Source organism: Lontra canadensis, unplaced genomic scaffold, assembly GCF_010015895.1.
Source record: "Lontra canadensis isolate GAN:19392208 unplaced genomic scaffold, GSC_riverotter_1.0 scaffold55, whole genome shotgun sequence".
Taxonomy (NCBI): Eukaryota; Metazoa; Chordata; class Mammalia; order Carnivora; family Mustelidae; genus Lontra; species Lontra canadensis.
Window position 1 is genome coordinate 4,112,422 of NW_022631049.1, and position 23,942 is coordinate 4,136,363.

At 40.5% G+C, this 23,942-nt stretch overlaps 1 protein-coding gene across 2 annotated transcripts in view; it reads left to right on the forward strand.

Annotated features, from left to right (window-relative positions):
- ESR2 (estrogen receptor 2) overlaps positions 1-23,942 on the forward strand; it is a 68,535-nt gene that overhangs the window by 11,642 nt on the left and 32,951 nt on the right. For both annotated transcript variants that reach the window (XM_032875227.1, XM_032875226.1), the window contains exons 2-5: positions 1,772-2,226; positions 4,083-4,255; positions 13,539-13,655; positions 22,485-22,784. In XM_032875227.1, the coding sequence (XP_032731118.1) occupies positions 1,808-2,226; positions 4,083-4,255; positions 13,539-13,655; positions 22,485-22,784 (1,009 nt within the window). In that variant the 5' untranslated portion in view covers positions 1,772-1,807. The remainder of the gene's footprint in view (positions 1-1,771; positions 2,227-4,082; positions 4,256-13,538; positions 13,656-22,484; positions 22,785-23,942) is intronic.

Here is a 23,942-nt window from a genome sequence, read left to right on the forward strand (position 1 = left end):
GATGTGCAAAGATTTCCTTTTCTGTTCTGAATTTATTGGTCATCTATTAATTGGATAGATGGGGATTTTAAGCATTAGTTAGGTTTCCCCCCCCACATGCAAGATATAAAGTTTATCTGTGCTTGCTTCTAGGACTTGTGCAGTCCCCTCTCATTCCCTCACATGCCCCCTTCCCTCCCTCTCCTTCTTCCATTTTTTCTCTTAACATTTGGATCTCTGAACCCTTTGGAGTTTATTCTGGCATAGGTTCTTTTCCCAGTGGCTGTTCTACTGTCCAGTGTTTTCTCCATGATTTGAGTTTTTTCAAAAACTTTAGAGTTCTTGAATTTTCTATTTTGGGATTTTCTATTCTGTTAGGTAGCCATCTGGTCCAATCAGGAGATAGAAACTGCAGTCGGTTCAACAAGGGAGTTTTAATGTAAAGAATAGCTATAAGGCACCTGGGTGGCTCAGTCATTTAAGCATCTGCCTTCGGCTTAGCTTATGATCCCAGAGTTCTGGGATCAAGTCCCATGTAGGGCTCCCTGCTCAGTGGGGAGCCTGCTTCTCTCCCTCCCCCTGTTCATGCTTTCTCCTCCTCCCACCCCGCCAAAGAAATATAGTGGTTTTTTTTTAAGATTTTTATAAGAAATTAAGTATAATATATAAGTAAACTATAAATGGCACCCTAGGGCTGAGGGAGAGCACCCAAGGAAGGACAAACTTGGACAGGGTTCAGACATCTTTGGGAAAGGTGGATGGGCCACTAACTAGCAGAGATTTTGCTAGTTTAGCCAGGCCAGAGCTGGTCAAGGGTTGTCGGGCAGGCAACAGGATAGCCTCCGGGGTGCAACGGGAGACCAGGCAATCAGCAACTGGCGGCGTGGTTGTGCCTTGGGAGTCCAGGTGCCTGCAGGAGGGGGAGGCAGGGGACAAAAGGCGTTCACAGTGTGCAGGTAGCACGAGGTGAGGAGATTTGTACAAGGAACAACTTCTTTGTGACTCTTGGAGCCACAGTCCTGACAGGTGTCTATGTAAGTTTATCCCCACATCGATGCTGCAAGGTTGCAGAGAGACCTCGTTTTGGACCCGTGGGGCGGCCAGACTCCACTGGCTGTTCTCAGCCCCCGCACTGGGCACCTCTGTGGGCGCCAGAAATTACAGCTGCCTTTTCCTCCTTTTGGTGTCCCTGCAGCGCCCTCTACTGAGAACGCTTAGTATTGCGCTCACTTTAACCAGGTAAAACAATTCCAGCGCTTAATATAGGTTTCATATTAAAGGGTGCATTGAAGGCTGAGAAGCAATAAATTGATAAAGGACGTGGAAACGTTGACCTATCTGTTCCTTGTGTTTTATTACTGGTGACTTGTGTATTTGGATATCTGTTAATGTTGTCTCTGCTCACCGACCTGCTCTTTCAATGTTTTCTTGGTTATTCTTGTTTATTTTTCCGTAAGAACTTTAAAATAAACTTCTCTAGTTCCAGAAGGGGGGAGAAATCCCTTTTAATATCATCCTGAATTTTTTAATTTTTAAAAGTATAATAAATTCTTGTGGTTAAAAAAAGTTCTTGTAGCTAACAACAACAAAAGCAATAAAGAAGTGAATAAAGTAGCCGATGAGAGTTTCATGCCTCCCGTTCACAATCCCTGAGGTTAATGCTTTTGAGTCTGTCTTTTCAGGATGTGTTTCTAAGCTGTGTGTGTGTGTAAGTAATAAATATATTTGGACCTTTTGAATAGTTAGGCCTGTAGCTCTAACTTAGAAATGTCTTTTTTGTTTTTCTCTACAGCCAGCATACCTGCTCATGAGTCTTTGAGACAGTACAATGTCCCTTTGTGCCTCTCCTCACAAAGAGTTTCCTCAGCTGTTACCTATTCAAGACATGGATATCAAAAACTCACCATCTAGCCTTAACTCTCCAGCTTCCTACAACTGCAGTCAATCTGTCCTACCCCTGGAGCACGGCCCCATATATATACCTTCCTCCTATGGTGAGAGCCGCCATGAATATTCCACCATGACGTTCTATAGCCCTGCTGTGATGAATTACAGCATTCCCAGCAGTGCCGGTAACTCAGAAGGTGGACCCGGCCGACAGACCACAAGCCCGAATGTGCTGTGGCCAACTCCTGGACACCTCTCTCCCTTAGCGATCCATTGCCAGTCGTCACTTCTGTATGCAGAACCTCAAAAGAGTCCTTGGTGTGAAGCAAGATCACTAGAACCCACCTTACCTGTAAACAGGTAAATTCAGTCTTCATTCTGAATTGTACGTCAGGGGCATTATTCAAATCCCTTTATGAGTTCGAAGAAAGCTATGCATTATTCAAAGTCTTTATTCATCACATAGATTACTTAGAGCACCTAACACATAGGATATTCCGAATTCTAGAATATCTATTCTGATATTCTATTCCTCGTTAAAAAGTAAGCTTGTAGATCTGGGTTGTAGGGAGAATTCACTATCATGACTAGACATTAAAGATTGAACTTAAATCCCTTTTCTCTTGATAAAGTGACATGGGTTTGAAAAAGAAATGTTTACTTTCAAGTTAGGTCCTTTTTGTGGTGAAATCACAATTTAGCATTCATGGCACATTGTGTCCAGGATAAAAGCAATGGTGGTAGTTGGTAGTGGTGGTTACTTAAATGAAATATACTGGACACATGAAGCCTGGAAAGACAGACAGTAATTGGCATAAGCTTTTTAGCAGTGAACTAAAATAACGTTTGCTAAAGATTGATGGGAAACTAATTGCAGACTTTAGTTGAAATTTCGTTAAGTTCAAAACGGTATTTGTACCTTTAAAAGCAAGGTAACATGATGGTTATTTCCATTCAATTTATAATGTGTTTAATGATAATTACAGCTATGGTGGGAAGAGGTTGGGTAGAGAGAAAGATGAGAAGTAGATAAATTTCTAAAATGACTGAAGTATTAAGTCAATGCATATTGGATGTTGAAATTTGTTACTTTCAAATGCTGTTGTAACACTTTGAGAAAGCCATATTACACAGTATTTTTTCTTTTTTAAAAACGTTATTGGTAAAAGAGAATATAAACATTATATATACCTTTTTTAAATTACTGCTTTTCACCCAGCCTAAAAGGGAAGATCATTTGTTTCTGGGCATGAACTCTAATCAGAGTTCTGCTAATACTAGGATAAATTAACCCATGGTATAATTATGTTCATTTATAAATCAATCATACCTCTAACATTTCCTTTCCCAAAGAAACGTGGTCTGGCAAAATTAGGAACTGACCATGTGGGTTTTTGGTGTCTGCCAGTGCTGCCTTGCTGGGTTCTCCTCTCCTCTATGGGAGCCATTGCTCTTCTCCCCAGCACTGAGCACCTGCTTCTGTTAAAACCTAAGGACAGGCATGTGTCCACTTTTATCCTCTCTCTTCTCCTTTCTCTTTTCTCTTCCCTTCCCTGCCCTTCCCTACTCTTCCCTACTCTTCCCTACTCTTTCTCTATTTCTCTAAACCAGAGTATAGTATTCACTTCAATAAAACTTGAGTCCATTTGTTACTCCTCATAAAATTATTTTTATTCTAGACCTTCATCTTACATTGCAGAATGAAAGATTTTGTTGCCCCATTTAAATGGGAACTCTGAAGGGCTATTTAGCAACACTTGGGAATGACCGAGACTTGAAAATGGTTAGGTACATTTAAGCCCATCTGTGCAGTGTTGATGAATTCTAGCAACTACGGGAGGCTCCTGTACATCCTGCTCATGGTTCAGACCTGCGGGTATGACTTGTCCTGGTCACTTACTCCGCTCAGAGATGTGCAACCTGGTGGCTACCACTAGCTGTCTGTGGTTACTAGTCTCATCCACGCTGCATGGATGGACATAGACTTGTGGAACCACTTTCAAACATCCGTCATTCCCAACAGTGTGACTCTTCATAGATCTGATACCAGCAACAAAGGCTATGCTTGACTGGATTTCCTGGAATTTATTTATCTTGAGCCCTGGAGGGCAAAGAGGTAAATTTGGCAGTGTTCATGCTTTTTTTTTTTTTTTTTCCTAGAGAGTCCATCTTTTCTCTTAATGCTGTTTTACAATGAAAGTTTTCTTTGCCCCCAGAGAGACACTGAAAAGGAAAGTTAGTGGGAGCAGTGGTGCCAGCCCTGTTACTAGTCCAAGTTCAAAGAGGGATGCTCACTTCTGTGCGGTCTGCAGCGATTACGCATCTGGATATCACTATGGAGTCTGGTCGTGTGAAGGATGTAAGGCCTTTTTTAAAAGAAGCATTCAAGGTACAAGAGTATTGTTAGCTTCTTTAGTTTTCTGCTTTTGCTTTCAAATAATTTTGTAGGTGACCTGGCAGAAATTTCACCATTGGCCTTTTTGGTACACAAAGTACTTCATGAGCAGTCCAGAGGACCGTGTGTGTTTGGGGATGGGGTGGATGATGGAGTGGATTATTTCAAGTGTAGAGCGCCTTATTTTTATTTTTTATTTATTTTTTTAAAGATTTTTATTCATTTGACAGAGATCACAAGTAGGCAGAGAGACAGGCAGAGAGAGAGGAAGGGAAGCAGGCTCCCCGCTGAGTGGAGAGCCCGATGCAGGGCTTGATCCCAGGACCTTGGGATCATGACCTGAGCCGAAGGCAGAGGCTTTAACCCACTAAGTCACCCAAGTGCCCCGGGCACCTTATTTTTATTTTTATTATTATTATTTTTAGATTTTTTATTTATTTGCCAGAGAGAGAGAAAGTACACACAAGCAGGCAGAGAGGCAGGCAGAGGCAACGAGAGAAGCCGGCTCCCTGCCGAGCAAGAAGCCCGATGCGGGACTTGATCCCAGGACCCTGGGATCATGACCTGAGCCAAAGGCAGCGGCCTAACCAACTGAGCCACCCAGGCATCCCCCGAGCACCTTATTTTTAATTGTGGATCTCGACCCCAGAGCCCCAGAACTTGAATGGATCTCTTCCCACCATCACCCATCACTATCTTCTTGGGAAAAGATGCCTAGTTACAACTCTTGCATATCTCTTACTGGTTTTTGATTTGTGGTTACCATTAGGTTGGTATAGATTACTATATGCATAAGATGTTCTATATTAAGTTTATGGTCTCTTAAATTTGAACTCATTCTTTACTCCTCCCCTACTTCCTTCCCCTGATTATTTTAGATATATGGTGTCGTACTTTACATCCTTTTATTCTGTGAATCCCTTGACTGATTTCTTTTTAAAGATTCTATTTATTTATCAGAGAGAGAGCACTAGTAAGAGAGAGAACAAGCAGGGGGACAGGGAAAATCAAGCTTTGCACCGAGTAAGGAGCCCAGTGTGGGTCTTGATGCCAGGACCCTGGGATTATGACTTGAGTTGAAGGCAGATGCTTAACCGACTGAGCCACCCAGGTGCTCCCCTTGACTAATTTTTATAGATACATTTAATTTTACTGCTCTTGTGCTGTCTACTTTTCTTATTACTGCTTATGGTCTTTCCACTCAAAGAGTCCCCTGTACCATTTCTTGTAGGGCTGGTTTAGTGGTCATGAGTTCCTGTAACTTTTGTTTGTGTTGGAAACTATTTCTCTTTTTTTCCCTGAATGATAGCCTTGCTGGACAGAGTATTCTTGGCTGTAGGTTTTTTTCTTTCAGCACTCAGAGTGTGTCATGCCACTCTCTTCTGGCCTGCAAAGGTTCTGCTAAAAGATCATTTGACAGACTTATGGAATTTCCCTTGTATGTAACCATTTTCTTTTCTATTGCTGCTTTTCAGTTTCTCTCTTTATCGCTACTTTTTGCCATTTTAAGTATTAGGTGTCTTGGTGTGGACCTCCTTGGGTTGATTTTGTTGGGGGCTCTCTGTGCCTCCTGGATCTGCATTTCTATTTCCTTCCCCAGATTTGGGAAGTTTACAACTATTATTTCTTCAAACACATTTTCTGCCCCCCACCCCCGCTTCCCTCTCTTCTCCTTCTGGGACCCCTACAACGCAAATGTCATTATGCTTGATGGTGTTGCTTAGTTCGCTAAGTCTGTTTTCATTCCCCACCCCCGCCGTTCAGCTTGATTATTCTCCATTACTCTGTCCTCCAGGTTGCTGATCTGTTCTTCTGTTTCTTTTAGTGTGCTATTTATTCCATCTAGTGCATTTTTGCCTTCAGTTATTGAGTTGCTCATCTCTGATTGGTTCTTTTTTATGTTTTCTATTTCTTCGTGAGGAGTTTCACTGAGGTTCTCCAGTCTTTTCTCCAGTCCTTTCTCCAGTACAATCAGTATCTTTATGACCATTACTTTAAATTCTCTATCAGGTGTGGTGCTTGGGTGGCTCAGTGTGTTAAGTGTCTGCCTTTGGCCCAGATCATGATCCTGGAGTCCTGGGATCGAGCCCTGTGTCAGGCTTTCAGCTCCACGGGGAGACTTCTTCTCCCTCTGACCCTCTCATGCTCTCTCTTCTCATGCTCTCTCTCTCACTCTCAGGTAAATAAATAAAATCTTTAAAAATAAACAAGTAACATTCCTGATAGAGAATTTCTTACCTGTTTTGTTTAGGTCTCGTGCTGTCATTTTGTCCTGTTCTTTCTTTTGGAACATGTTCCTCTGACTCCTCACTTTGTCTAGCTCTCTGTGTCTCTTTCTATGTGTTAGGAAAGTCAGCTACGTCTCCTGCCCTTGTAAATAGTGGCCTTATGAGGAAGAGGCTCTCTCAGGCCCTGCAGTGTAATGTCTCCTGTTCACCAGATGGGGACTTCAGGGGTGTCGCCTATGTATGTTGTGCACACACTACTGTAGTGTCTGAGCTGCTTGTGCCTTTAGTCCAGTTGTTTGCAGTGGTTCTCTTTGCCTTTTGTGGGCAGGATTTGGTCCCTGCATTGCTAATGGGCCAATCTGGAGCCACCTGGGGCTTGAGTAGAGTTAGATCAGGGAGCTAAATAGACCTGTAGGGTGCAGGGGAGGGAAAGGGCACCCACCAGCTCCTTTGTTCCTGGAGAAGTCTGCCAATGATCCCTGTCCCTCCAGCACATACCCTGAGATTAGTAAACAAATTTCCCTCCCATATACCCTAGGCATTTTTCAAACTGCTGCTTCTATGCTGTATCTCCATGGGGCTGTTTACTGTACTCTCTTTAAGGGCAGAAACTGTTTCCTTTTGCTTTCCCAGCTCTCTCAGAGCCAAGCCTGCTGATTTTGAAAGTTCTACCTGTTAAGCCCTATTCATTGTAAGAACTCATAAAATTACCCCCCCTCTGGCTTTCAAAGCCAAATGTTATGGGATTTCCTCTCACCTGGGGGAGTTCCCCATACTTGGGGTACCTGGTGTGATAGTCTGTTCCTCTCCCCTCTCCAAGCCTGCAGGTCCCTCCCTCCCAGGGACAGTTCCATAGGTCTGTCCCCGTGGTCTGTTTAGCTCCCAACTACCTTTTCACCCTTCCTACCCTCTTTGGCTGGGAAAATAGCTACATGTAAAAGAATGAAACTAGACCATTTTCTTATTCCATATACAAAAATAAACTCAAAATGGATTAAAGACCTAAATGTGATACCTAAAGCCATAAAACTCCTAGAAGAAAGCATAGGCATTAATCTCTCTGACATCAGCCTTAGCAACATTTTTCTAGGTATCTCTCCTGAGGCAAGGGAAACAAAAGCAAAAATAAACTATTGGGACTACGCCCAAATAATAAACTTTTGTGCAATGAAGGAAACACTCAACAAAACAAGTCAATTTGCTGAATGGGAGAAGGTATTTGCGATGATATATCCATTAAGGGGTTAGTATACAAACTATATAAAGAACTTCTACAGTTTAACGCCAAAAAATAATAGTAAGCCAATTGAAAAATGTGCAGAGAACCTGAATAGACATTTTTTCCAAAGAAAATCTACAGTTGGTCAACAGACACATGAAAAGATGCTCACCATCACTCATCATTTGGGAACTGCAAATCAAAACCACAATGAGATACCACCTCACACCAGTCAGAATGGCTAAAATGAAAAACACAAAAAGTATTGGTGAGGATGTGGAGAAAAGGGAACCCTCATGTTCTATTTGTGGGAATGTAAATTGGTGCAGCTGCTGAGGAAAACCATATGAAGGTTCCTTAAAACATTAAAAATAGGAACACCAAATGATCTAATAATTCCACTCCTGGACATTTATCCAGAGAGAACAAAAATACTAATTCAAAAAGAGATATGCACCCCTGTGCTTATTGTAGCATTATTTACAGTAGCCAAGATATGGGAACAATTTAGGTGTCCCTCAATAAATGAACAGATAAAGAAGTTACACAATGAAATATTACTCAACCATAAAAAGGATGAGATCTTGTCATTTGCAACAACATGGATGGGCCTAGAAAGTATAATGCTAAGTGAACTAAGACATAAAAAGACAAATACCATGTGTTTGTTTGTTTTTTTTAAGGTTTTACTTATTTGTCAGAGAGTAAGAGTGTGTGAGCACAAGCAGGAAGCAGTGACAGGCAGAGGGAGAAGCAGGCTCCCTACTGAGCAAGGAATCCGAAGTGGGACTTGATCCCAGGACCCTGGGATCATGACCTGAGTGAAGGCAGACACCTAACTGCCTAGAACCACTGGGGCGTCTAAATACCATGTGATTTCACTTACATGTAGAATCTAAAAATAAAGCAAATGAACAAAGATAGAAAAATACTCCAAAAGACAGACTTCAAATAAAGAGAAGAAACTGATGGTTACCAGAAGGCAGTGTGGTGGGGAGGGATGGGTGAAATAGATAAAGGGGATTAAAATAAATAGTCACAGAGATGAAAAGTACAGCATATGGAATCTAATTAATATTGTAAAAACATTGTAAGGTGACAGACGAGGACTACACTACATGGTGTGCACTGAGTAATGTACACAATTGTTGAATCAATATGTTGTACACCTGAGCTTTTGTTTCCCAGAGTCGCCTATGGTTTTACCACAGCTTGTTTGTCCTGGATTGTAATTCTCTTTTATTCCCAAATAAACCCATCTTCTGGTTAAAAAAAAAAAAAAAAAAGTTTATACACCTGAAACTAATTTAACATTGAATGTTAATTGTACTTCAATAAAATAAAACTAAAAAGGAAAAAATAAAATGTTTATCTTAGTCACATTTCTCTACATTGTTTTATTAAAGATTATTTATTTTCATTGATTTTTTTTAATAGGGGAGCTTTTTTTTCCTCATTGAATTTGAGATTTAATTTATATATAGTAAGATTCCTCTATGATACAGTTTTGTGAATTTTGAAAATGCATGTACCCATTCAACCACCACCATAATTAAGATCTGGAATGTTACCATCAGCCCCAAAAGTTCCTGCAGGCCCATTGCAGCCAATTTCCCCCCAACCTCTCAAGGCCTGGTAGCCATTGATCTATTTTCTTTCCCTATAGTTTTGCTTTTTGCTAGAATATCATATAATTGAATCGTTAAGTATGTAACCATCTGTGTATCGCCTCTTTCACTTATTATGATATTTTGAATAAAACTTCTGTGAACATTCATGCATATCCCTCTCTGTAGACCTGTATTTTGTTTCTCTTGGGGAAATACCTAAGAGTAAAATTGCTGGTTGTAGGATAAGCATATGTTTAATTTTATAAGAAACCAGCAAACTGTTTTCCAAAATAGTTGAACCATGTTGTATTCCCAGTAATAACATATGAGACTTCCAGTTGCTTTATATCCTTGTAAAAATCCTTGATATTGTCAGCTTTTCCTTTTTTGTTGTTTTTTTGGTCAGCCTTTTTAATTTTAGATATTCTATTCCATATATCATTGTGTCTTGTGGTTTTGAGTTTCCTGGATTACTGATCTTTTTGAGCATCTTTTCATGTGTTCGTTGATTTTTTTTTTTTTCCTCTGATATATTAAGTTCTTATATATACTGCTTTATTCTGTTCTGCTGACCTAGTTCTTCCTTCTTATAAGTACCACATTATTTTAATGATTATAGTTTTATTTTTTACTTTTACTATTATAATTTTATAATGCATTTAATACATACCAATATAATTACCTCCTATTTTAAAAGTGTTCTATTTTCTTTTGTTTATTACTCATTTATTATTCATAGGAACATTAGAGTAATTTTATTAAGTGGCTCCCATCCTTAAGTGGAGATTTTGTTAAACCTAGGAATTATTTTGGAAGGAATCTTTGTAATAGTCTTCACATCAAGAACATGTTATATCTCTAGTTATTTAGGCCTCTCCTATCTCTTCATACAGTTTTGTTAGTTTTAAAAAATGTATCTCTCGTACATTTCTCAGTGGTATTTCTGTAAATTTCATTCTTTTGGGCTATTTATTTTATATCCATATATAATAGTAATACTATTCTACTCACTTTCATATTGGTATTTATAATAGCCTTTTATCCTTGTCCTTTGAGAGTTAAAATCTATTTGTGTGCTGCTCACAGAGTGCCGCTTTTTATGACTTTAGAGGCTGAGCTTTAAGTGGGAAGCTCTGACCGCTTGTAGGGTATGTAGAAGATTCTTGGAGGTACATGTTCTGTTACTTGGGACTTACTTGGCTTTGAAGTCATGAAGGATGTCCTGAGGTAACAGAACGCAAGGTCATTGCCGGCTGTTGAGGGATAAGCGTGCCAGGGAGGGTGGGGGTGACAAACATTGCCCTATTGTTGAAGTGACAACATTGGGAGGCGGAACTGAGCTGAAACTCAGATCTTCTGATCCCAAGTCCAGGGCTCTCTGTCCTCTCCATGCAGTTGGATATCAAGGACAACAGGTATTCAGACAGACTCGATAAATCTGCAGAGAGTCCAGAGATAACTGGTTATATTTTAGATTATAAAAAGTACATTTTCCTATAAAGTTTTATATCTTAACGAATTAGCTACCTATTTTGCTTTTAATTTTGCTTTGAACTTTTCTCTGAGTTCTATTAGTATGGAATAGTGTGCTTCTCAGACTGTTGTATGGAACAAGAAAACCATTTTAATTGTTTTTGGGAGGGGGTGGGGAGCAGAGAAAGAGGGAGAAAGAATCCCCAAGCAGACTCTGTGCTGACTGTAGAGTCCAATGTGGGGCTTGATCTCACAACCCTGAGATCATGACCTGAACTGAAATCAAGAGTCAGATGCCTAACTGATTGAGCCATCTGGGTACTCCAAGAAAACCATTTTATTTTTAAGAAAAGATTTTATTTATTTGACAGAGATCACAAATAGGCAGGGAGGCAGGCAGGGGCGGGGGAAGCAGGCTTCCTGGTGAGCAGGGAGCCCAACGTGGGGCTTGATCCCAGGACCCTGAGATCATGACTTGAGCTGAAGGCAGAGGCTTAAACCACGGAGCCACCCAGGTGCCCCACTAAGAAAACCATTTTGATATGTGAGGTAGTTCATGTAGTTTGAGGAGGACTGTGTGTGTGTGTGTGTGTGTGTGTGTCAGAAGTGAATTCAGTTACCCTGACCTTCTTGCATAAGATATTTTCTAGGCTATTTTTATTTAGTGTGTTCATAACATTGTGTTTTCTGATTTTTTTTAAGTGATCTTTTAAAATAAACTCTGAGGGGAAAAAAATGAACCTTTAGTCCCTTAAATGCTTATTGTTATAAACATCTTTATAAAACCAAAAAAGATGACATCATGTAGTATTCTTTTATTTATTTGTCGGGGGAGAGCATAAGCAGGGGGAGCTGTGGAAGAAGAGGGAGAAGCAGACTCCCCGCTGAGCAAGGAGCCCAATGCGGGGACTTGATCCCAGGACTCTGGAATCATGACTAGAGCCCAAGGCAGATCCTTAACCCCGACTGAGCCACCCAGGTGTACCTGTGCCTGGATTCTTGACTCGTGGAAACAAGATAATAAATTCATTTGGTTTTAAGCTTATAGGTTTGTAGAAATTTATTATACGGCATGGAAAACTAAAACCATGACCTTAAGGAGCTTATTGAACCGAGCTAATGTGTTTTCTTTTGAAAAATGGGAATCTTATCTCTTTCTAGGGCAGTTATAGGATCACATGAAATGATAAGGTATCTGGAAATCAGTAGGCAGTCAAAAATGTTGGCATGCTGGGTTTCCTGTACATGGCGGTATGAGGGTCACTTGAACATGATTTTTGCATCTCTGGGGTAAGCTGTCCTCCTATTTCTAGAACTGTGCAGTGTACACCTTGGCCGCCACCCCAGGCTGGCTCAGGGAATGGTGGTAAAGTCACAAACAATTGAATTTCAGTTTGTGTTTGGTTGAAAAGGTGTTACTGGAATCTACCTAAAGTGGGAAAGAATTATAAAACACACTTCTGGTCCAATCATGGAGCTATGGTTTTTTGTCTGGGGATTGGGGAGGGTGGCTCTACTTCTCAAAGTTTGGCTCTGGATAGAGTTCATCTGTTTTCACATTCTCCTTGGACTGGAAACTACCTGGGGCATTCCCCCCCACCCCCTTGGGAGCTCAAGAAGCCAAGCCAGACTGTTGGAATATTCCGTCTACTAACATGCCACGGGTTTAAAGCAAGTTTCGTGGCCAAGCTCAACGTCATTCGGTGGGCAAGCACACTCTGCCCACTCGGGTGCACTGTGAGGTCACAGGGCCGAGGGAGGCAGTGGGGGAATTGAGAGCAGTCATCACCACCAGCCTCAAGTGGCAGTTCTTTTGGTTCTTCAGGTCGCTCATTTCTTTGTCCTCTTATTGATTACTCTTATTCTCTTGTTGGACTGAATTCCCTTAAAAATATCATGTTAAGTTCTGAAGAGGGATATACGTGAAAGAATATAAGCAGTTGAACTTGGTGACTGATGCACAAGTCCTGTTCTTGAGGAGATTGTTTTTTGCCGCACCAATTTCAGGCAACTGTCTTACTTTCCGTGTCCAAAGGAGACTATTTCTTTCTTTTTTTTTTAATAATTTTTTATTTTTTTATTAACATATAATGTATTATTAGCCCCAGGGGTACAGGTCTGTGAATTGCCAGGTTTACACACTTCACAGCACTCACCATAGCACATACCCTCCGCAATGTCCATAACCCCACCACCCTCTCTGTATCCCCCTCCCCCCAGCAACCCTCAGTTTGTTTTGTGAGATTAAGAATCTCTTATAGTTTGAAGGAGACTATTCCTTTTTTTTTTTTTTAAGATTTTATTTATTTATTTGACAGAGAGCACAAGTAGGCAGAGCGGCAGCAGAGAGAGAGGAGGAAGCAGGCTCCCTGCTGAGCTGGGAGCCCGATGTGGGGCTCGATCCCAGGACCCTGGGATCATGACCTGAGCCGAAGGCAGAGGCTTTAACCCACTGAGCTGCCCAGGCGCCCCATGAAGGAGACTATTTCTAATGTATCTCTTAAGAATTCAAAGAACATGTGGAGAATAGCCTGTTAGTCAAAGAGTAAGATATTTAAATATTCCTAGGTTTTCTTGACTCACCAGCAAGGCACTTATGAGGCCAAACTTTGGCCATTGTGCCTGTACCTGTCATTAAGAAGATGTCGCCTACCTCTTAGCTGAGTAGCATTATCAGTGTTGTTGACGAGGAAGATATTTAATCAAAATGTTGTAATAATAGCCTGCTTTCCCCCCCTCTGCTGTAGGACATAATGATTACATTTGCCCTGCTACAAACCAGTGTACAATAGATAAGAATCGGCGCAAGAGCTGCCAGGCCTGCCGGCTCCGGAAGTGCTATGAAGTGGGGATGGTGAAGTGCGGTGAGTTTTCGCTTCCCCTTTCATCATGTGTGGGCCACGCTGACCGCTCTGTCAGATAGGACAGGCGGCGGGACTGGGGACAGGTAGCCTGCACGAGAGGAGATTTAGGACTTGGTCATTAGCTTCAAGTACGTGTATGCTGTCCCATTGGAAGGGGCATTGATTTGTTCCCTGTAAGTGCCGAGGACAGGCTGAGGTAAACAGGAACAGGTTACAGGAGGCACATTTTGGCTCAATGTAGGGGGAGACCTTTCTTTCTTCTTCTTTTTTTTTTTTTTTTTTTTTTTATTAACATATAATGTATTATTAGCCCCAGAGGTACAGGTCTGTGTAGGGAAGACCTTTCAACATTTAAGTGGTCTGACAACACAATAGGCTACTGCATGATTCGAGAGCTCTGGCTACTGAAGTACGCAAATGGGTTGGATGACCATCTGCCTGATGCCTTGAGAAGTCTAAGGAGAAAGTTCTGGTAAATGTTCACAGTGAAAGCTGTGACAAGAAAGTAGACTATCTGATGGGTTACCTGGATAGCTAGGGGAAAGAATCATGCCCATCCCCTATTAGCTTGCTAGAGAAGATCTATAGAGGAGTCAGAAACCTGGTAGAACTCTGGAAAGCACATAGGGGTTTACGATGGTATGTATGATGGTATGTATGCGTATCTATGAATAAACATACATATGTGTGTGTGTCCACACATAGATGCATACATCCATGAGAAACAAAGAAAAATGGGCATGTAAGAATAACAGCTGACAAGAATGCTTACATCCTGCTCTCTTTGAGATTACATTCTCAATAATCTCTTTGACATTACATCCTCTCTCTTTTTGATTCATTCATCTGTACACACTTGCTGGTTCATGTGCACTCACATCAGCTCTGCCTGACTCTGCTAGGCAGTATTTTGCCTGTGGTTAGTTGTAATTTCTCTCTTTGTAACTATTTGAAAAATTTGAAACAAGAGTCTCTTTTCTCCCTGACAGTCTCTTAGGAGCTCTGCCTTTTGAACATTCTCTGTCCTTTTTTAAAAAATGTGTATAATAGGTAAGACATCTCATCCAGCTATATCCTGTAGAGCAGAAGTTCTCTTATTTGATCACGCTTCTCTGGCTTCCGAGAATCACTGATGTTTTGGTTTCTTTGTAAAATACCCTGCCAATGCCCATGACCTCCCAGTGTGTACTGGTTACTCTCTAAAATATTCAAGCATTTTTGTTCCCTATTGCTTCAGTTATACCCTTATTGGTAACCAGTGGGCTTCTTCTAAAACCTGTTTCTACTTTCTGTAACTGTCAAATTATATAATTTAATTAGAACTTATGCAACCATATGAAATATGAGTAGGAAAAGACAATCATTTCTCTTTTTTAAAAGATTTTATTAGAGAGAGAGAGAGCACGAGCAGGGGGAGAGGCAGAGGGAGAAGCAGACTCCCCACTAAGCAGGGAGCCCAGTGTGGGGCTTGATCCCAGGACACTGGGATCATCACCTGAGCCTAAGGCAAATGCTCAACCAACTGAGCCATCCAGGTGCCCCAAGACAGTCACTTCTTTGAAAGCTTTGGATAAAACTGTAAAGGAGGGGTACCTGGCCAGCTAGCTGACTCTTGATCTCGGGGTCATGAGTTCAAAACCCATGTTGGGTGTAGTGCTTGCATTAAAAAATACACCCCAAACTGTAAAGGACTAGTAACTATTGAGTTAGGTATGAGTGAGATTGGGGGAAGGGGTCATGAACCTAGAAAAATTCTGAATTAGGATTGCTTTATGAGTGCCTAAGTTCTTGTTCTGTTTTAACGAAGCTGGAATTGAAAATTCGGAGATCGTGTATTACAGATGTGGCCTATGTAGGAAATGCACTCTTGATTTAATTGGCAGTGATACTGAAGGAGAAAGCCTTGGCCCTTTGACAAAAGATTGCAAGTTGATGTTTCATATTTTAAATTGAGTGTATTTTTTAAAAAGTGATTTATAGTTTAGTCCTAGGATAAGAACACTGTTACTGTCCTATAGGGTCTATTGGACAGCTAGCTGTAGCCCTGGTGGTTTGGGACCAGGGCAGGAGCACCTGCATAATCCGCCTGCAGGGGGCAGTGTATGTGGCGGGAAGGACAAAAGGACAGGACCCCCAAAGACCAAAACTCATTTTTTGTCTCATTACTTCTTGTGAACTGTGACTATGCTCAAACTTAACCTTTCTGGCCCTCGGGTTTCGTATCTCTGAAAAGAAGATACCTGTTTCCCTGAATTTTGTGAGGAATGCATGTGAAGACATAAAGACCTAGCACAGTATTTGCAGCTAAATTTTAGTTTTCCTTCCTTTCTTTCTCCCTCTTCGAAAACTCATATAAATTATAAGAAGTTTTAATGCAATACAGTCTTGCACAGGCAGAATATAAAGGTGTAGTTTTAAAAAAAACTTTCATGACACTCACTCAAAAAGATATTTGGCCCCCCCCACCACACCCCGTTTGTAGCAGCAATTTCTATAGTAGCCAAGACATGGGAAAAACCCAAAAGCCCATTGACAGGTGAATGGATAAAGAAGTTGATATGTGTGTGTGTGTGTGTGTGTGTGTGTGTGTGTGTGTGTGTAAAAATGGAACGTTATCCAGCCATTAAAAAAAAACAAAGAAGCCACAAAGAAATCCTGCCGTATGTGACAACATGGCTGGACTGTGAGGGCATTATGCTAAGTGAAGTAAGGCAGAGAAAGACACATACTGTATGATCTCACTTACATGTGGAATCTAAAAAAAAAATAAATAAATAAAACCCAAACTCCTAGGAAAAGATATTGGATTTGTGGTTACCAGAGGCAGGGTGTTGTGGGGAGAGGGAATTGGAGAAAAGTGGTCAAGGGTGCAAACTTCCAGTTCAAGATAAATATGTACTAGCAGTGTAATGTACGGCACGATGACTGTAATTAACATGCTGTAGGAAATACATGAAAGTTATTAAGAGTAAATTCTAAGAGTTCTGAGAGAAATCTTTCACTTTCTTTTGTCTCTCTCCCTCTCTTTCTTTCTTCTTGCCTTTCTCTCTTTATCTATATGAGATGATGGATCTGAACTTACTGTGGTAATCCCCTCACAGTTTATGTAAGCCAAACCATTGTGCTATACATCTTTTCTTTTTTTTTAATATTTTATTTATTGATTTGACAGAGAGAGAGACCACAAGTAGACAGAGGGGCAGGCAGAGAGAGAGAGAGAGAGGGAAGCAGGCTCCCTGCTGAGCAGAGAGCCCGATGTGGGACTCGATCCCAGGACCCTGAGATCATGACCCGAGCCGAAGGCAGCGGCCCAACCCACTGAGCCACCCAGGCACCCCATTGTGCTATACATCTTAAACTTACACAGTGATATATGGCAATTATTTCTCAATAAAACTGGAAAAAAAAAATCTTTCATGGAAAAGAGAACAAGAGAAAGGCTCATTGAATTTGGCCAAAAAGAAACTGGGTAGGGCTGTCAAGAAAAAAATATTTTATTGTCTTTGGAGGTTGCAGAAAGAATGAGATGGGTTGATATGTAAACAGTTGGATATTTAACCCTTTACTGACCATTAGGAGTGAATTTTCTTAACGATGCCTCCCTTCTTTCCCAGGACTCTTCTTGTCTCCCCTCTCAATAAATCCTCCATTCATATTCTTTCTTCTCTCTGGTCTTTGAAGATTAGGAACCTCCCTCCCTCCCATCCTGGATCCTCCTGCATCATTTCACTCCCCCCTTTAGAAATTATGTCTCTCTGTTATCACCTTCTTCTGCACCAATCTTGTGTTTTCTGTGGAAATATTAATATGGTAGATTAAACGGTGGGAGAGTGCTCATCCAGACCAACTTGAGGGATAAGGCTTCATTATAAGGATGCACTGAAACATACATAGCCAGGAGAAGAATCGGAATAGCCACTAATGGTCTGTATTCCTGTGTTGTGAGAATAAATCCACATCTTTCAGATGCCGTCTCTTGATTCACCTGCCGTATATACACATGAAAGGGGCTTGATAGGGAGGTAGTATAAAGCAGTAAAAGCACCAGCTGTGGATTCAGACAATTGCTTGAGCTTATATGCTGCCTTCACTGTTTTCAAGCTTTTCCACCCCTGGCAGGTTAGTCGAGCTCTCTTGGGCTCGGTTCCTCCTCTGTGTCATGGAGATGATAATAGCACCTGCCCTCTAGGGCAGTTTTTGGAATGAAATAATCTATATACAATACACAATGTCTGACATGTAGAAGCTTTCCAGTAGGTATTAGCTCTCATTGTTATAATTTACCATTATTACCATTTTTGTTGTCATTGTCATCACCGTTACCATCTTCTTTTTTGGGGGGACTATTTAACACTTTCTAATATGCAGCACTCCTGTTTGGTGGCGTTCCCCTTCAGGCTTGCTCAGAGGCACACCGGGTGACTCTGCCAAGATTATACTGGGAAAGCCATGACACTAGGAATGTCCTTGGTAGAAAACAGTGAGTTCCCTGCCAAGGGCTTTATTTTATTGATATTAGAATCCCTAGGACTCAGTACAGGGCCCAGTGTATAGGGCTTTGTAAGTGCAAGTTGGTCAGACAAATTTGAGTGTATGGAATCAAACCTTTCTCTTTGTATGTAAATCTGTTTTGTAAACTCCTTTTCCTCATACACTCTACAAGAAGATGTGTGATCAGAAAGGTGCTTTTTTAAACCAAACATATTGTTCCACTTTACCCTGGGGGTATAATTAATCTTAAATAATACCTAAAGCTCTCTATCTGATTACTAATAAAATGAATTATACTTTAGGCTTTTAGTTCTTTCAGTAAAGAGCTTGATTTAATCATCTCTAGGTAGATAGAGCCCTTCCTTCTACTTTGATTAACCAAGAATAAGAAGAAATTCAGATAAATTTTCTTGGGAGCAAGTAATTTTAAATGTACTCCTACCTCCTAACTAATTCTTTTTAAAAATATGGACAACTGAATTTAGTGAACAAACTTAATGGTGGGAATATAGGAACTAGGCATTTTGCAGATATAACCTTTAGGGGTTTGTTTTTTTTTTTTTGCGCGGGGGGAGGGATGCATATAAAAGTAGTACTCATGCTAATGACATCCTAACTTATGTCTTTCTTAATTTTCATTTTGTATTTTTGTCTTTAGCCAATGGAATTTTAGAAATATTTTTGTGCCAAACTTTGGAGCTTGGAAGTTGTATTTTTTGTGATCAAAGAGTATGATCTGTATGATAATCAATTTTAGTTTAAAATTTTATTCATGAACTAGTATGTGCTAATTTCTGCAAATTCCATGAGTTTTTATAGCTCAAGATTGTGAATTGTACAATTCCAATGTTTTGTATTCTGCCTTTCCCCCTAATTGTTTACTCTGTCAGTTGCTGAGAGAGATACATTAAAATATGTATTATAATAATGTGTTTGTCAATTTCTCCCTTTTTTTTAGTCATTTTTTGCTGTTATGTTTGTAGGTTTTCTTGTTGTTTTGTTGTTTTGATGTTTATAGGTTTAAATTATTTATCTTCCTTTTATAATCTGATGAGGACTTAATCATGATTTTTAAGGGTTATAGTGTCTGATATTGATAGAGTAACTGATTTATTTGGTTAATTTTTTGCCTGTTATCTTTTTCTATCCCTTTCTTTTTTTTTTTTTTTAAGATTTTATTTATTTATTTGACAGAGATCATAAGTAGGCAGAGAGGCAGGCAGAGAGAGAGGAGGAAGCAGGCTCCCCACTGAGCAGAGAGCCCGATGCGGGGCTCGATCCCAGAACCCCGGGATCATGACCTGAGCCGAAGGCAGAGGCTTTAACCCACTGAGCCACTCAGGCGCCCTTTAGCAATGCATTCTTGATTAATTTGAGAATTCATGCCACTCTAATAGATATTTCTCTCTTCAAATTAAGGATCTTAGAAAGCTCCAGCCAAAATTACTCACTTTTCATCTTATTTATCATTACCCAGTATTTGGTTCTACTTTATTTCTATACCTCCAAAAATTATTACTTTATTCATTCTATGTTTATTAGGTTTCCACTCATGCTTGCCAATTTATTTTTTTACCATTGCATCTTGAATTTCATTTCTTCTCTTGGGTTCATTTTTCTTCATCCCAAATAATACAGTAATTTTTCAAAAGGGCATATCTTTTTAATCTTTGCTTAATTCAAATGTCTTTAATTTATTGTCACTCTTGAATAGTTTAGCTGGGAATATAATTCTAAATTGAAGGTTTCTCCCTCCCCACACCATCTTAAAGACCTATCCCATTGGATTTCTGATTCATAAGTCAATAGTAATTAAAATATATTGATACCAGCACAGGAGTAAAAAAAAAAATACACACACACACACACACACACACACATACATATAACATATATGTGTATATATGAAAGTGGAGAAAATCCAGAAGAAGATACTTTTTCAATGCAGAGCTTAAACTCACCACTCTGAGATCAAGAGTTGGACACTTAACTGCCTGAGCCACCCAGGTGCCCCTGGAAGAAGATACTTTTATATATATTTATAAAAATCAGTGGGAAAACCTTGGGAAATAAATGCTACAGGGAAAATTATACATCCATTTGAAGAATATAACATGAAATATCAATATGACATGATACAAACATACATAAAATTCCAAATAGATTTGAACCCCAAAAGTGCTTAAAGAAGATACAAGAAAATATTTGTATATCTTGATGTGAAACAAAAGACAGATTTGACTGTGCACTAAACCTTCTTAGGACAGCAGATACCATGAGTAAAGTTAAAAGCTATATAACAAGACAAATATGGCACATAACAAAAGTTATCTGTAGTTACTAGATAAACTTTACAGGTTACTAGGCTGGAAAAGGGGAAAAGAAACAAATAGGTGATATACCAGTAAGAGAAATACAAAGTATGGCAAATATATCAGTCATCCTCACTACTAATTAAAAGAATACAAAGTAAAATGAGATTGTTTAGTCACTTGTCAGATTAGCAAAGATTAGAAGTGACTTTTTTTTAAAAGATTTTATTTATGTATTTGACAGATATCACAAGTAGGCAGAGAGGCAGGCGGGGCGGGGGGTGGGAAGAAGCAGGCTCCTCACCGAGCAGAGAGCCCAATGCAGGGCTCAATCCCAGGACCCTGAGATCATGACCTGAGCCGAAGGCAGAGGCTTAACCCACTGAGGCACCCCTAGAAATTTTATTGTCCAATGGTGTTATGAGAAAATAGGAAGCTCCTTAAAGTATTGTCTGTATTATCAATTTTAAAATAGTTTTAGAAGGTAACCTATTAATATTTACCAAAATCTAAAGTGTGTATATTCCTTGATTCGGCAGCTTGACTTCTTTGAGTTTGTTTTTGGGAATGAATTAGATATGTGTACAAAGATGCATTTTCATTGTACTGTGAGTACCAGCAAAAAAATTAGGACTAATCTAGATTTCCATTGACAGGGGACACTTTATTATTATTATTATTATTTTATTTGACAGAGATCACAAGCAGGCAGAGAGGCAGGCAGAGAGAGAGGGGGAAGCAGGCTCCCTTCTGAGCAGAGAGCCAGATGTGGGGCTCGATCCCAGGACCCTAGGATGATGACCTGAACCTAAGGCAGAGGCTTTAACCCACTGAGCCACCCAGGCACCCCAACGGGGACACTTTAGTTAAAGTGATGCTATCTTCATAAAACAGAATGCTGCATAGATTTTTAACTTGTACAATGATACATTTTTAGTCAAAAGAAAAAGGTTAAAAATAATGTATATATACTGTGACCCAAATTTTGCATATAAAATATGGAAAAGTAAAAAGCATTAAAATTGAAAGGATTTATACCAAAATTTGTACTCTTCTATATTTTTTAGATTTTTTAAAAATTTATTACTTGAAGGGGTGCCTGGGTGGCTCAGTCATTAAGCGTCTGCCTTTGGCTCAGGTCATGATACCAGGGTCATGGTGTCACTGGGATTGAGCCCTGCATTGGGCTCCCTGCTCAGTGGGGAGGCAACTTCTCCCCCTCCTACTCCCTCTGTTTGTGTCCCCTCTCTCACTGTCTCTCTCTCTGTCAAATAAATTTTTAAAAAATTATTACTTGAAATATATTTATTTGTGCAAATATATAAAAAGAATATGTATTTGTTCATGTGTATGTGTAAACACACTTGGCATATAAACATTTTAAGAATGTATTATAAGAGTGTATTATTTGATAACTATTTGGAAATATCAATACTCAGTTCCTAACTTTTCCCCATCTTTTGTCTCAAGAATATTCCTAGGGGCGCCTGGATGGCTCAGTGGGTTAAAGTCTCTGCCTTCAGCTCAGGTCATGATTTCAGGGTCCTGGAATTGAGCCCCACATGGGGCTCTCTGCTCAGCAGGGAGCCTGCTTCCCCCTCTCTCTCTGCCTGCCTCTCTGCCTACTTGTGATCTGTCAAATAAATAAATAAAACCTTTACAAAAAAAAAAAAAAAGAAAAAAGAATATTCCTAATTCTGTGGTTTGGAAACTGAGGTATGTCAGTGCTCTTTAAAAGAGAAATAGATTTAGTATCCATAGGTGATCTTGAAATGGAGAGTTTAAGTTCATTTGGGCTATTGTTCCTAGAAAGTTGTATTTTGACTTTGTTAAAATAGATACAAATGTAATGATCTTTGGTACTTGCCCCACAGGTTCCAGGAAATAAGTCAGGCTTCTGTTCTAACACACGTCGTGAGGCTGGACCCAGGTCATGACTTCACTCTTGCCCTGGTGACTCAGGGAACTTGAATGTTGGGTTGGGGAAACCACGGGAAACTACTGTGTTATCATCTCTCCGGTTTAGGCTCCCGGAGAGAAAGGTGTGGGTACCGTGTTATGCGAAGGCAGAAAAGTTCCGATGAGCAGCTGCACTGTCTGAGCAAAGCCAAGAAAAATGGCGGACATGTGACCCGAGTGAAGGAGCTGCTGTTGAGCGCCCTGAGCCCAGAGCAGCTGGTGCTCACGCTCCTGGAGGCAGAGCCGCCCCATGTGCTCGTGAGCCGCCCCAGTACGCCCTTCACCGAGGCCTCCATGATGATGTCCCTGACCAAGCTGGCCGACAAGGAGCTGGTGCACATGATTGGCTGGGCCAAGAAAATTCCAGGTAGGGCTTTCTGCTTTCTGGATGTTAGCTTTTTATTTATGAAAGAAAGGCCTGCCCCTAACATGTGTAGGGCAAGAGTACCAAATGGAGGTCTACACAAATGATGTCTGGGTGTGTAACAGTTTGACAGTTTGATTTATAATCTTAAATGAAATATGTTCTTTCTTCCTTGTCCACACCCCATCCTCCGCGGCCACATCTCCTGCCCACACTAGCCAGTTGGACACCTCATGTTGAGATGTGGTCTGAGAGGGTGGACCCAAGGAAAAAACCCACCCAGACTCTGGAAGTGGGCTGAAAGTGGCCATTTGGGCAAGAAATTCTAGGGGCAGTCCAGCTTGTGATATATACCTGAAACACTGCATTGTGCTACAATTACCACCTCATTATCATTTGAACTGGTGTTTCTGTGAAAGTGAATCTAGAATTCTAACACAGAATGGCAGCAGCACATCCCCCCACAGGGCTTCTCCATGTGCATATTTACGATCATCTAGGAAATGAGGTCTCGCTCCAGGTTCTAAGCCACTAGGGACAGTTCCCATGGCCTGCAGGCTGCAACCGCTTTAGGCAAAGTGTAAAGTCTGGGAGCTTCTGAGAAGCTCAGTGGGGAGGAGTTGGGGGTAAAGAGCTGTGGGAACCCAGGCCTGGTGTACTAGTATCTCTTGGGTCATTTGTTGGTTTGTGCCCAATCCTTCTGAGCTTCCTGAGGATCTCCTGGTGTCTAGTTTTATTTTGATAGTCTCGATCTTCCCGTTAGCTGGAATTCTGTTATTTTCCATGCTTTTTTCATAGGAGACAATGCTGATGGGTCTTCCTCTAGCTGTTGTGCTACACGTATGCCAAACGCTGGTTTTCAGGACTCCACGTGGAGAGTGGTGGCGAAATTAACAATCATTGAAAACCATGTAGCTTCTTTGTGCCATAACAAAACCGAATTCCTGAGCTGCTTTAGTCCTTCTTCAAGCCTGGTGTTGTAAAAAAATTTTCAAAAAAATTTAGGCATAGTCTAAAGGTGTGATTTTTCTTTCCTCTCTTAGTGGGTGTTGTCATTTTCCAAAATTAAAAAAAAATAGTAAAATATCACCTAACCTTGATCTTGTTGAATATCTGCAAATATAAGAAGCCTAATGTCCCATGGGCAGGCTTATTGTCTGT